Consider the following 13,817-nt stretch of genomic DNA (forward strand, 5'->3'; position numbering starts at 1 on the left):
TGCAGTTCTGATTTTTCTATCCTCGCAGACTACCTTACCACATGCCTCTCTGGCTGTATCAATCAGGGTTTACTTCAAGGTTCTCAAACTCTTTCATTTTTTTTTTCAATAATTTTTTTTTTGTATTTTAGTCTACAGATCACATCTGAGATGTGCTCAACTTTTATTTGTTTTAAAACTTTCTTACATGTTATTCTTTTCAATATGAAATTCAATTTTATTCTGCTCAAGACTAAATAGTGTCACTTGCAATTTCAAGTCCTGTGTACACTCTGATATGCAGTGTGTCCTGCACTAGGAAGAAAACATCACTATCAACAATAAGAGTCAATGAGACTTTTCTTATTCCCTACCTCTTCTCTCCATGTGAATTTGTGCACAATTTTATGTTGGAACATGGCATTAGTAATAACCAGTCCATGTCCTGAGCAGAAATCCAACGGGTATTTGCCATTATTATTAGCTTTGCTCTTTTCTCCAAATTTTACCAAAACATTTTCTACCATTTCCTACTCTGCTATTTAGATCCCCTGTCCTCCCATGACTTTTCTTTAGCTAGTTTCACACAGTGTTTAGTATTCTTACATTTGTCTCTGTATTCTCAAAGAGTACAGGCTGACTTATTTGCCAGGAACTTTTGATATGCTTTTTTCTTTTCCTTCACTGCCTCTTTAACTTCATGTGTCCACCATGCAGTTCTGATTTTTCTATCCTCGCAGACTACCTTACCACATGCCTCTCTGGCTGTATCAATCAGGGTTTACTTCAAGGTTCTCAAACTCTTTCATTTTTTTTTTCAATAATTTTTTTTTGTATTTTAGTCTACAGATCACATCTGAGATGTGCTCAACTTTTATTTGTTTTAAAACTTTCTTACATGTTATTCTTTTCAATATGAAATTCAATTTTATTCTGCTCAAGACTAAATAGTGTCACTTGCAATTTCAAATCCTGTGTACACTCTGATATGCAGTGTGTCCTGCACTAGGAAGAAAACATCACTATCAACAATAAGAGTCAATGAGACTTTTCTTATTCCCTACCTCTTCTCTCCATGTGAATTTGTGCACAATTTTATGTTGGAACATGGCATTAGTAATAACCAGTCCATGTCCTGAGCAGAAATCCAACGGGTATTTGCCATTATTATTAGCTTTGCTCTTTTCTCCAAATTTTACCAAAACATTTTCTACCATTTCCTACTCTGCTATTTAGATCCCCTGTCCTCCCATGACTTTTCTTTAGCTAGTTTCACACAGTGTTTAGTATTCTTACATTTGTCTCTGTATTCTCAAAGAGTAGAGGCTGACTTATTTGCCAGGAACTTTTGATATGCTTTTTTCTTTTCCTTCACTGCCTCTTTAACTTCATGTGTCCACCATGCAGTTCTGATTTTTCTATCCTCGCAGACTACCTTACCACATGCCTCTCTGGCTGTATCAATCAGGGTTTACTTCAAGGTTCTCAAACTCTTTCATTTTTTTTTTCAATAATTTTTTTTTGTATTTTAGTCTACAGATCACATCTGAGATGTGCTCAACTTTTATTTGTTTTAAAACTTTCTTACATGTTATTCTTTTCAATATGAAATTCAATTTTATTCTGCTCAAGACTAAATAGTGTCACTTGCAATTTCAAATCCTGTGTACACTCTGATATGCAGTGTGTCCTGCACTAGGAAGAAAACATCACTATCAACAATAAGAGTCAATGAGACTTTTCTTATTCCCTACCTCTTCTCTCCATGTGAATTTGTGCACAATTTTATGTTGGAACATGGCATTAGTAATAACCAGTCCATGTCCTGAGCAGAAATCCAACGGGTATTTGCCATTATTATTAGCTTTGCTCTTTTCTCCAAATTTTACCAAAACATTTTCTACCATTTCCTACTCTGCTATTTAGATCCCCAACAAGGACCAACTTTTCCTTTTTCATTGTGTCAGTAGCTTTCTCTAGAGCCTCAAAAAATTCCTCCACTTCTACCTTAGTAGAGCCTTCTGTGGGACCATAGGCACAAATAAGTCTAATTGTTCAGTTCCCCATTCTGATATTTGCCCACATCACTCTACTTGAGACTGCCTGCCATTCAAGAAGATTAGCCTCATATTTAGTGTTGAATACTATGGCTACTCCTTCTGTTCCTTGATTTTCATTGCCTGAATATAACATTTTGTATTTATTGCTCAGAAAGATCTTTCCAGTTTTTGTCTTTTTTCTTTCAGTCAACCGTATTATGTCGATCTGGTACTTATCTAATTCCTCATCTAGCTCCATTTCTTTGCCATTCAGGCTTCTTAACTCTGGTGATGTTCAGTTGGGGTATGTTTTCAGATTTGTTCCAGTACCTGACTTTTCGCTGTTCACCCTGGTTCCCTGGCAAAATCAACGGGGGTCTTGTTTAACCAGGCGACGCCCCAGCTGGCATGAAATTTTTTCATGTCATACCATCATTTTGTATATTGGGTTAAGCCAGTAAGAATACAATTTGGTCAGCTAAATCTCAAATTGCCAGCCCATCCTCGTTTGTTCAGTATCCAGGTAGATACTTAACAGTTTGCACCACGAGAAGGTGAGGATTGGACATTAGGTCAGAAGCCCTGGTCGGTTCTCCACATTCCTTTAAAGGCTATGTGGAGGTCTCCTCTTAGTTATACAGCTTTGACCCTTAAGCATTTAGTATAACTATTAAACCTGAAAATATTTTGAACAGATAAGAGTGAGGTATTACTGGCGATTATCAAGGGAAAACTAAAATGTTTTCCCTTGATAATCGCTCTTAAATTTAAATGTTTCAAGGAGAAACCAATGGAATAATTAGAATGGCAGATTTTGTTTTACTTGATGTATGCTAGTTAATCATATTTATAAATCTATCCACCTTCGTATTATAATGATGGGTAGCTTATTACTCGTTTCGTTATCAAATGGTATATAACAAGAACAGTTAGTGCTTGTGTTTTAAAAAACAAACTTTTTTTTATAACAAACAAATGGTACTCACATAAGCATAAAGCAACAAAATGATTTCGAAGTACTTACCACAAAAATGATACTGATATGGGGGTGAAGGTGCAGACTTATCTATTTGAAATTCCTGATGAAAAAGACAGGATGCAGCTATAATCTAGAATGTAGTAAAAAAATGAAAAAAAAAAAAAAAAAAAAATGTTACAGCAATTTATATTAGCAGCATATAAATATATATATAGTCATCAGCCTCTATATACAAGTAGCTCTAACATGAATATATTTCATGTGGAAAACTTTATTAAATACGATTAAAACCAAGTATAAAATCTCTTGGTATCTTCAACGTATAATACCCCCCCCCCCCCCAAGATAAAAAACTTTCTACATACATCATCAAATTCCTGCCATGTACCCTCAAGGGGTGTACAGGATATGATAGTACTACATGAAAAAATTTACATCATTACTAACTTCCAATCTACAATTTTCCTCCAAATTAGTCTGTTACTTGTCAAGACTCAAACATTTCAGATCTTATATTTCTATCGTCTAAGGCGCTTTGTACCGTATCAATCCACCTATATCTTCGTCTTCCTCTGGGTCGTTTTGCTGCTAACCTGGCAGAGAACACTTGTTTTGCTAATCTTTCTTCGCCCATTCTGTTTAAGTGACCATACTACCTGAGATTAGCTCTGCTAACGCATTCCTGGATACTGACAATGTCAAGTTCTTTCCTAGTATCCTCGTTTTTAATATGATACTGCCATTGATGCCATCTGTTCACTACACTAGTAGTACTAAGTGAAGATTTAATAAAGTTATTGAAGAAAAGTGTGAGAAAGCGTGTGAAATTTCTCACACTTGAGAAATTAAGCATTCCCAACTCTTAATACACAGTTGTGCAGGAAAAAAAAAGAGAACAAGAAAGAGGAGAGAATTGCTGTCCAATGCAAAGTATGACAAGAAATGGAACAATTAACCTGTAAAAGTTATATTTGGATTTAGCCGACCAAATTGTAATCTTATGGCTTAAAACAATAGAGAAAATGATGGCGCAATAAGACAAAATTTCATGCCGGCTGGGGCGTTGCCCAGTTAAACAAGGCCCCAGTTGTTTTCACCAGGGAACCAGGGCGAACAGCGAAAAGTCTGCTACTGGAACAAATCTGAAAACACACCCCAACTCAACATCACCAGAGTTAAAAATCAGTACTATCAACATAACAAGCCTGAATGGCAAAGAAATGGAGCTAGCTGAAGACTTAGATAAGTACCAGATCAACATAATAGGTGTGACTGAAACAAAAAAGACAAAAACTGGTGAGATCTTTCTGAGCAATAAATACAAAATGTTATATTCAGGAAAAGCCAATCAAGGAAAACAAGGGGCAGCCATAATATTCAACACAAAATACGAGGCTAATCTTCTTGAATGGCAATCACTCCCAAGTAGTGATGTGGGCAAATATGAGAATGGGGAACTGGACAATGAGACTTATTTGTGCCTATGGTCCCACAGAAGGTTCTACTAAGGTAGAAGTGGAGGAATTTTTTGAGGGTTTAGAAAAAGCAACTGACACAATGAAAAAGAAAAAGTTGGTCTTTGCTGAGGATATAAATAGCAGAGTAGGAAGTGACTGTTAGACATAGAAAAATGTTTTGGGAAAATTTGGAGAAAAGAGCAAAGCTAATAATAATGGCAAATATCTGTTGGATTTCTGCTCAGGACATGGACTGTTCATTACTAACACCATGTTCCAACATAAAAATGTGCACAAATTCACATGGAGAGAAGAGGTAGGGAATAAGAAAAGTCTCATTGACTATGTTATTGTTGATAGTGATGTTTTCTTCCTGGTGCAAGCCACCAGTATACAGAGGATTTGAAATTGGAAATGATCACTATTTAGTCTTAAGCAGGATAAAATTGAATTTAATATTTAAAAAAATAACATGTAAGAAAGTTTTAAAGCGAATAAAAGTTGAGCAGTTCTCAGATGTGAACTGTAGACTAAAATACACAAAGATTATTGAAGAAAAAATTAAAGAGTTTGAGAACAGGAATCAAACCTTGGAGATTCAGTGGCAGGCCTTGAAGAAAATCCTGATTGATTCAGCCAGAGAGGCATGGGGTGAGGTTGTCTGCAAGGATAGAAAAATCAGAACTCCATGGTGGACAAAGGAAGTTAAAGAAGCAGTGAAGTTAAAGAAGAAAGCATATCAAAAGTTCCTGGCAAATAAGTTAGCCTGTGTTCTTAGAGAATACAGAGACAAATGTAAGAAAGCTAAACACTGTGAAAAACTAGCTAAACAAAAGTCATGGGAGGACTTTGGCAAGAACATAGAAAATAAATATCAAGAGGGTGGCAAAATATTCTGGGGGTTGTTGAAGAAGCTTAGAAATGGAGGAAAGAGTGCTGTAAAAGAAGCAAGAAATGATAAAGGTGACATGAAAATGGGAGAAAAGGATATTCTTGAAGTATGAATTAATTACTTTATCAAATTAATTAAATATTGGTATAACAGTCTTACAGTGGCTGCAATACATAGTTCAGAAAGCCTGGACAGAGGGACGAATTCCCGATGATTGGAGTAGAGCTCTCATTGTACCCATATATAAAAAGGGAAATAAAACTGAATGTGAGAATTACACAGATATTTCCCTACTGAGTGTTCCTGGCAAGATATATGCAAGTATACTTGAGAAACGGTTGAGAAGAATTGTGGAAGAAAAGCTTGGTGAAGAACAAGCTGGATTCAGCCCAAATAGAGGCTGTCAGGATCAGATCTTCACTTTACGACAAATAGTTGAGAAAGCATGGGAATATAACAAAGATCCGTATTTAAGTTTTGTTGATCTGGAAAAGGCATATGACAAGGTGCCAAGAGAGAAGCTGTTCAATACACTTCAGTTATATGGTGTCAGTATGGCATTATATCAAGCAACACTTAGTCTTTATATGAGTTGTAAGTCAGCAGTTAGAATTGAAGGAAGTACAGGAAGATGGTTTAATGTTAAATCTGGTGTGAGACAAGGATGTACATTATCCCATCTGTTATTCATTATCTATATGGATCACATTATGAAGATAAGTGGCATTAAACATGATATCAGAATTGGAGATGTTAATGTCAGCTTTTTGCTTTATGCTGATGATGTAATACTTCCAAATAAAATCAATTCAAGTTTGCAAGATTCCCTGACTAAATTGAATAACTGTTGTAATAGATATGGCATGACGGTCAGCATTAAAAAGACAAAGACAAAATGAAAATAGGTAGAATTGTTGAAAATGTCAACTGTGTTGTGAAAGGGGAACCTGTGGATCAAGTAAAACATTTCAGCTACTTAGGCACGATTTTTAGTGAAGATGGTAAATTAAATATTGAAATAGACAACAGAATCAACAAAGCTGGTATGGTAGCAAGTCAATTGAATAAATTCATATGGAATAAAAGAGAAATTAGTCAGAACACTAAATTAGCTGTATACAAGACAGTGTTCAAACCAGTCTTAACTTATCGATCTGAAAGCTGAGTCAGAAGTAAAACACTTGACCAAAGACTAGAGGCCACAGATATGAGAGTCCTGAGAAAGATTAGAGCCGTGAACAGATGACATCAATGGCAATATCATATTAAAAACGAGGATATTAGGAAAAAACTTGAAATTGTCAGCTTCCAGGAATGCGTTAGCAGAGCTAATCTCAGGTGGTATGGTCACTTAAACAGAATGGGCGAAGAAAGATTAGCAAAACAAGTGTTCTCTGCAGGTTGGCAGGAAATCGACACACAGGAAGACCAAGATATCGGTGGATTGATACGGTACAAAGTGCCTTAGATGATAGAAATATAAGATCTGATAATGTTTGAGTCTTGACAAGTAATAGACTGATTTGGAGGAAAATTGTAGACAGGAAGTTAGTAATGTTGTAAATTTTTCATGTAGTACTATCATATTCTGTACACCCTTTGAGGGTACATGTCAAGAATTTGATGATGATGAAGTTATATTGTTAACTCTTTTATAATTTCTTATATTTCAACAATTGCCATTAAATACTTTCAGCATATCTTCAAGTTAAAAAATAATTACTTAATCTTTATTGTATCATACATATGTCTCACCAAGTTATAATTGTTGAGTCATGTTGCTTGATTCCTTGCTGACTGTACATGCTACTTTTCAGTGATGAAATGTCAAATAACCTTCAAACAGTCGAAGCAACAGAAACACATGACATTGGAGATGAAAAGTTTTATGTGAATCTTGTTTAATTGATTGTCAAAAATACATAATCCTATAAGTTGATTATGAATTACTTTGAATACTGTTTACACTTACCATAATAAGCACTACAATAATAAACTCATTCTGGATAAACTACTGGAAAATCCCAACGAAAGTCTTGTGTGAGAAATGCTATGCTAAAAGAGATTCGATATAGCAAAATCATCCATTACAATAAACTATTCCTGATGGTAACTTGAATTAGTTGAACTGTAATTCAAGTTATTCTGTTACTCTGGGGATGAATTTCACTAAAATTTAATGATGGAATTGTTACAAATATCAATCAAATGCAATTGGAAATTTTGTTTGAATACAAAGCACAAAATGTCAAAAACATATTAACACTATTTAGTGAATTCTTACTAAATAGCTTAAGGAAATTACAACGTACAATAGAATATGCATTAAAATAAATTTTAATACACTTCCAATATTTCAGCAATGTCACGTTGCCATTAGCACAGGAACTTAAATACAAGACACGTGCACGCAAGCACAACACACAGTAAATGAGGAACGAAGCAGGAAGCAAATCTTTCTCCTAAAAGTCCTGATGATGCCCCCCTAGCGAGCAATGTTGGTATCCTAGGCAGATTGATCTGAAGGTCTTCTGATGTAGTTTTCCCAAATTTGGGGCAGTCTCATGAAACTAAATTTGTTTAGGTTTGAATCTTAATTTTAAATTTAAAATTAGGTTTTAAATTTGTTTTCTTAGGGCTGAGGCTGATTCCATGAAAAGCCTTTCGTATTTGAATTTACTACGGTGCATTATCGTGGCTTTTTTCCACCATATTCTATTGCGGGAATCCAGCTCATGGTCTGCAAGACCAGAGTGCCTGTATTGGTGAAACCGGATGTAGTCCTTGTGTTCTGAAATTCTGATATTGGCTGTCCTGCCAGTTTGGCCAAAGTAGGACAGCTTACAGCTGCAAGGGACTCGGTATACACCAGGTAGGTCTGGGGGGGGGGGGGAGTTTGGTATTTAGTGGAGTGGATAAGGGATGTCAATTTTTTATAAGGTCTGTAACAAGAAGTTAAGTCATGTTTATTTAGGATTTTTGTAATTTTTTTCAAGGTGCCTCGGATATAGGAAATGGTGATGGATTTAGAGTAATCCTTGTTGCGAAGGGGGTTGGGGTTTATTGGTTTCAATATGTTTTGGATTTTTTTGGGGAAGATAGCCATTGGCTGAGAAAGTGTTGCAAATGTGGTTTAGTTCTGTGGTTACGGCATTGTCATTTGAACAGATAAGTTTAGCCCTGTTGTGTAGTGTCTTAATGATTCCATATTGTTGTGAGGGGGTGGGGGATTGTTGGTGAATGCATCTGCCTGTATGAGTGGGTTTTCTATAAACTGAGAAAACCAAGGTTCCATCAGGCTGGCAAGTGACCAGTGTGACTAAGAAAGGAAGGCAGTTGTGTTTTTTCTTCTTCCAGGGTGAACTTGATTCTGGGGTGTTGGTTATTTAAGTGTGTTAGGAAGGAGAGGAGTGCATCGGAGCCATGTGGCCAAATAGCGAACACATCATCAACATAGCGAAGCCATATGGTTGGTTTTTGTTGGGCAAAGTTTAAGGCTTTCTCTTCAAAAGTCTCCATAAAATCAAAGAATCCTTACAGCTAATCGAAGCTAAATTTCCTCCCGATATCACAGCCCTATTTCAGTTCACAATGAACTCAGGCTATTTTGTTTGGCAAGGAAAATTCTACAAACAAATAGAGGGGAAAGCCATTGGTTCTCCACTCTCCCCACCCTTGGCCAACTTTTATATGGAGACTTTTGAAGAGAAAGCCTTAAACTCTGCCCCACAAAAACCAACCATATGGCTTCGCTATGTTGACGATGTGTTCGCTATTTGGCCACATGGCTCCGATGCACTCCTCTCCTTCCTGACACACTTAAACAACCAACACCCAAGAATCAAGTTCACCCTGGAAGAAGAAAAAACCAACTGTCTTCCTTTCTTAGAAACACTAGTCACCTGCCAGCCTGATGGAACCTTGGTTTTCTCAGTTTATAGAAAACCTACCCATACAAGCAGATACATTCACCAACAATCCCCCACCCCCTCACAATAATATGGAGTCATTAAGACACTACACAACAGGGCTAAACTTATCTGTTCAAATGACAATGCCCTAAACACAGAACTAAACCACATTCGCAACACTTTCTCAGCCAATGGCTATCCCCCCCCCCAAAAAAAAATCCAAAACATATTGAAACCAATAAACCACAACCCCCTCCCCAATTACGAAAATCCTAAATAAACATGACTTAACTTCTTTTTACAGACCTTATAAAAAATTTGCATCCCTTATCCGCTCCACTAAAGACCCCCCCCCCCTCCCCCAGACCTACCTGGTGTATACCAAGTCCCTTGCAGCTGTAAGCTGTCCTACTTTGGCCAAACTAGCAGGAGACAGCCAATATCAGAATTTCACAACACAAGGACTACATCCGGTTTCATCAGTACAGCCACTCTGGTCTCACAGACCATGCGCTGGATTCCCGCCATAGAATACGGTGGAAAAAAGCCACGGTAATACACTGTAGTAAATTCAAATACGAAAAGCTTTTCATGGAATGAGCCTTAGCCCTAAGAATCAATCCAAACCTAAACAAATTTGGTTGCATGAGACTGCCCCAAATTTGGGAAACCTACATCAGAAGACCTTCAGCCCAATTGGCCAAGAATACCAACATTGCCCACTGGGGGGGGGGAACCATCAGGACTTTTAGGAGAAAGAATAGCTTCCTGCTTCGTTCCTCATTTACTGTGTGTTGTGCTTGCATGCACATGTCTTGTATTTAAGTTCCTGTGCTAATGGCAACGTGACGTTGCTGAAATATTGGAAGTGTGTTAAAATTTATTTTAATGTATGTTCTATTGTATGTTATAATTTCCTTATGCTATTTAGTAGGAACGTATAACCAACGTCTAAGCCTTTCCACGAGAACTATTTAGTGCAATAACTCAACTCTGACTTGGAATTTAAAAAAAAAAAAAATTAGAATAGATAAGGTGTCCACGTGGTTCAATTTTGATTTCAGTCAATGCATGTTTATTGGCAAAACAAGTTAAACTGACATTACCAATTACATACCATAATTTCATAAGTTGGAACTCATTAAAATTTGAAAAAAATGAGTAGGTATGTTACAAACGTGCTGTTACTTTTGGCATCAGCATCAGATTTTTACAAAAGTAACACCTCCACTCAAATGCATTCTGTGAATTGTTACTATATCAGAGAAACTGCAGTTCTCAAGAAAGCACAGGAAATATTGAGAAACAAAAATTAATCTTGGATCAATATGATACTATACTATATATACAATTATAATAGAACCATTTTACAATTATAAGAGATTCATGGTTCAAGACTGCATGAAAACAGCTGTTTTTCTAACCCCTGCTTCCGATCCGATCCCCTGCCCCCCATCCGATCAGTATAATTCAATTTTTATTAGCAAAACATTTTTGAAATGATAATTTTTTCCTCATTAAAAAAACAATTTTATCAACAAATTTAGACAAAATAAAATTACATTTACAATACATATGCACAACATTAATTCTAGTGATAATGATAATATCACTATACGAGAATCATCTTCTTGTTCATCATTAGCCATATTCTATCCACTGCTAGATAAAGGCCTTCTTCAAAGCCCTGTATTCCGTTCTGTCTTGAGCTTTTCCATGCCAATGAGTTCTTTCCAGCCATCTCTTCAATTCCATCCTCCCACCATCTCTTTGAGTGCTTCAGGTGCTTTCTAAAGGCTATTTTGATTTTCCTTATTCTAAAGTTTCTAATTTCTTGTGTGATCTTTTTCTTATTGTTTTAAATAGCTCTGAAAATTCTATTCTACTTCTCATATCTAGATCCTTTTCATTTCTCTTCTCTTTCTGAGAAGGTTTAGGGTTTAAGACAATTTTCTTTCTTCCTCCCTTTGACTGACCACCAATCTCTCTGGCATTATTTAGTAGGGTCTTGGTTATTATTTGGTAGTTTCTATCCAAGTCTTTGTTCATACCAATATCAATTTTTTTTTTCGAGATTTAGTAAATTGATAGTCTTTTACTTTTGATCAGTTTCTGTCTTTCCCATCTTTTGTTGATAACAATTTTTGATCTCACTAATCTGAGGTCACTACCGGTATTGAAACTATTTATTACATCTGTGTTTGGACAATATATTTTCTGCTGGTTAAAATATTAAACACATCTCCATTTGGACTTTGCCATGTACATTTCCAGTTCTTCTTCTTTTTTTTTTTTTTGAAGATGGTATTATGTACAGACCGCTGCTTTCAGCAAATTCTATCAATCTTTCTCCTTTTCATTCATTTGGCCCAGTCCATATTTTCCAATTGTTGCTAGATGTGCATCTCTTACACCTACTTTACCATTGCAGTCTCTCATCAAGATTGTAAACAATGTATCATTGCTATTTACTCGTTAGTCTAATGTTTCATAAAATGCATCCATTTTTCCTCTGTGTGGTCTAAGATTAGTGCATAAACTTGTATACTTATTAACATATAATTATTAAATTATTAACTACTAAGCAAGCTGCTATCGTTTGGTCTGTCTCAAGACTTCTGTAGCTGGATTGCCAGCTTTCTGTCTGGATGCATACCGTATGTGTGGTGATGGATGGTTTCTTATCCTCTCACCATTCAAGTAATGCTGGGGTTCCACAAGGTTCTGATCTCTCACCAATCCTCTTTCTGCTATATATCAATGACCTACTTCAGCTGCCCCCCAACCCAATACACAGTTTTGCAGACGAAGAACATTGCACTTCTCCCTTTCTTTTGATAAACCTTACTCTACACAACTCAACTCAACCTATAAAACATCAACCACCACTACCCTCAATTATGATCTCCAAGCCATCCTCCAACAGAGTTCAGATAACTTAGTCAATTTCAATGCTAATAAAACCCAATACTGTCTTATTTCTCATAAAAAAGAATCATTTTCTCCCAGTATTATTTTTGACAACATTCAAATTTCCAGACAATTTGAGATTTCTCTTCTTGGAATTACACTGACATCGAGCCTCTCCTGGCATAAACACATCACAACCATTGCATCCTCAGTTTCTAAAAAACTAGGCTTTCTCTTTCGCTCAAGATGTTACTTCACCCCTGAACAGCTGTTAACATTATACAAATCACAAATCCATCAAGCCATTGAGTACTGCTCTCTTGTGTATGGAATCAACATAAAAACTTATAACATCTATTCTGTAATCCTGTTTTTGCAAATTATTAAGTATTTTATTTCTTGTATTTGCTCGTTTATGAAGCAGTTAAGCCAATTCCTCCCAGGGATCTTGAACAGTCACCATAACTATAGAGTAGATGTCCATTTTTTAGATCTATACTATTTTCACCAAGTCACCAAGTTTCATTCAATCCAGCAATGTCCCATTTTATCTTTTCTTTTTCCAATAGTAATTTTTCTAGTTTTGTTTGTTTTGTCCTCATAATGACCTGCAGTTGTAGGTACACACATATAATTTTCTGTTATTAGTTCTATTAGATTTTAAGTTCTTAGTCTGCTTCTGAGTTTCTCATCAAGAGCAGACCTTGATGAGAAACTCATCAAGGTCTGCTCATTATCATCTGCTTATTATCATCATTTGAGGGGTTTTAGTCTAATCCTTTCTTACTGACCATGCTTCATGGAAGGGCAGCCTACTTAGGTAAAGCAAATACCTGGGAGTGAAGATAGTCTCCCAGTGCTGTGAAGAAGTAATACAGAAAAGATAGACTCCTAGCTATCAAATACACTAATAGCATTAGAGTATTCTAATAGCTGAAGAAATTCCTTATTAACTTCTTAGTCTCAGCTGGGCAAAAAAGTTTACTATATAATTGTTTTCTTTAGCTTTTGTAACATATGTAATATTTATTATGTACAGCTGAGAAATTTCAATGTTTTTGTATATAAGTTCTTGAATTGGTAATATTGGATAGGTCATCATCATCATCATCATCATCATCATCAAATTCCTGCCATGTACCCTCAAGGGGTGTACAGGATATGACAGTACTACATGAAAAAATTACATCATTACTAACTTCCTATCTACAATTTTCCTCCAAATCAGTCTGTTACTTGTCAAGACTGTAACATTATCAGATCTTATATTTCTATCGTCTAAGGCACTTCGTACCGTATCAATCCACCTATATCTTGGTCTTCCTCTGGGTCGTTTTCCTGCCAACCTGGCAGAGAACACTTGTTTTGCTAATCTTTCCTCTCCCATTCTATTTAAGTGACCATACCATCTGAGATTAGCTCTGCTAACTCATTCATGGATGCTGACAATGTCAAGTTCTTTACTAATATCCTCATTTTTAATATGATATTGCCATTGATGCCATCTGTTCACGCCTCTAATCTTTCTCAGGACTCTCATATCTGCGGTCTCTAGTCTTTGGTCAAGTGTTTTACTTCTGACCCAGCTCTCAGATCCATAAGTTAAAATTGGTTTGAACACAGTCTTGTATACAGCTAATTTAGTGTTCC

General features: G+C 36.1%; 1 protein-coding gene across 4 annotated transcripts in view; it reads right to left on the reverse strand.

Annotated features, from left to right (window-relative positions):
- Positions 1-13,817, reverse strand: part of PolA1 (DNA polymerase alpha catalytic subunit) — a 561,406-nt gene that overhangs the window by 275,965 nt on the left and 271,624 nt on the right. For all 4 annotated transcript variants that reach the window (XM_090402430.1, XM_090402431.1, XM_090402428.1 and 1 more), the window contains one exon: positions 3,043-3,127. In XM_090402430.1, coding sequence (XP_090258556.1) covers positions 3,043-3,127 — 85 coding nt within the window. The remainder of the gene's footprint in view (positions 1-3,042; positions 3,128-13,817) is intronic.

This window comes from Typopeltis vanoorti, chromosome 13 (genome assembly GCF_054136105.1).
Source record: "Typopeltis vanoorti isolate ZY-2024b chromosome 13, IOZ_Tvanoo_1.0, whole genome shotgun sequence".
Lineage (NCBI taxonomy): Eukaryota > Metazoa > Arthropoda > Arachnida > Uropygi > Thelyphonidae > Typopeltis > Typopeltis vanoorti.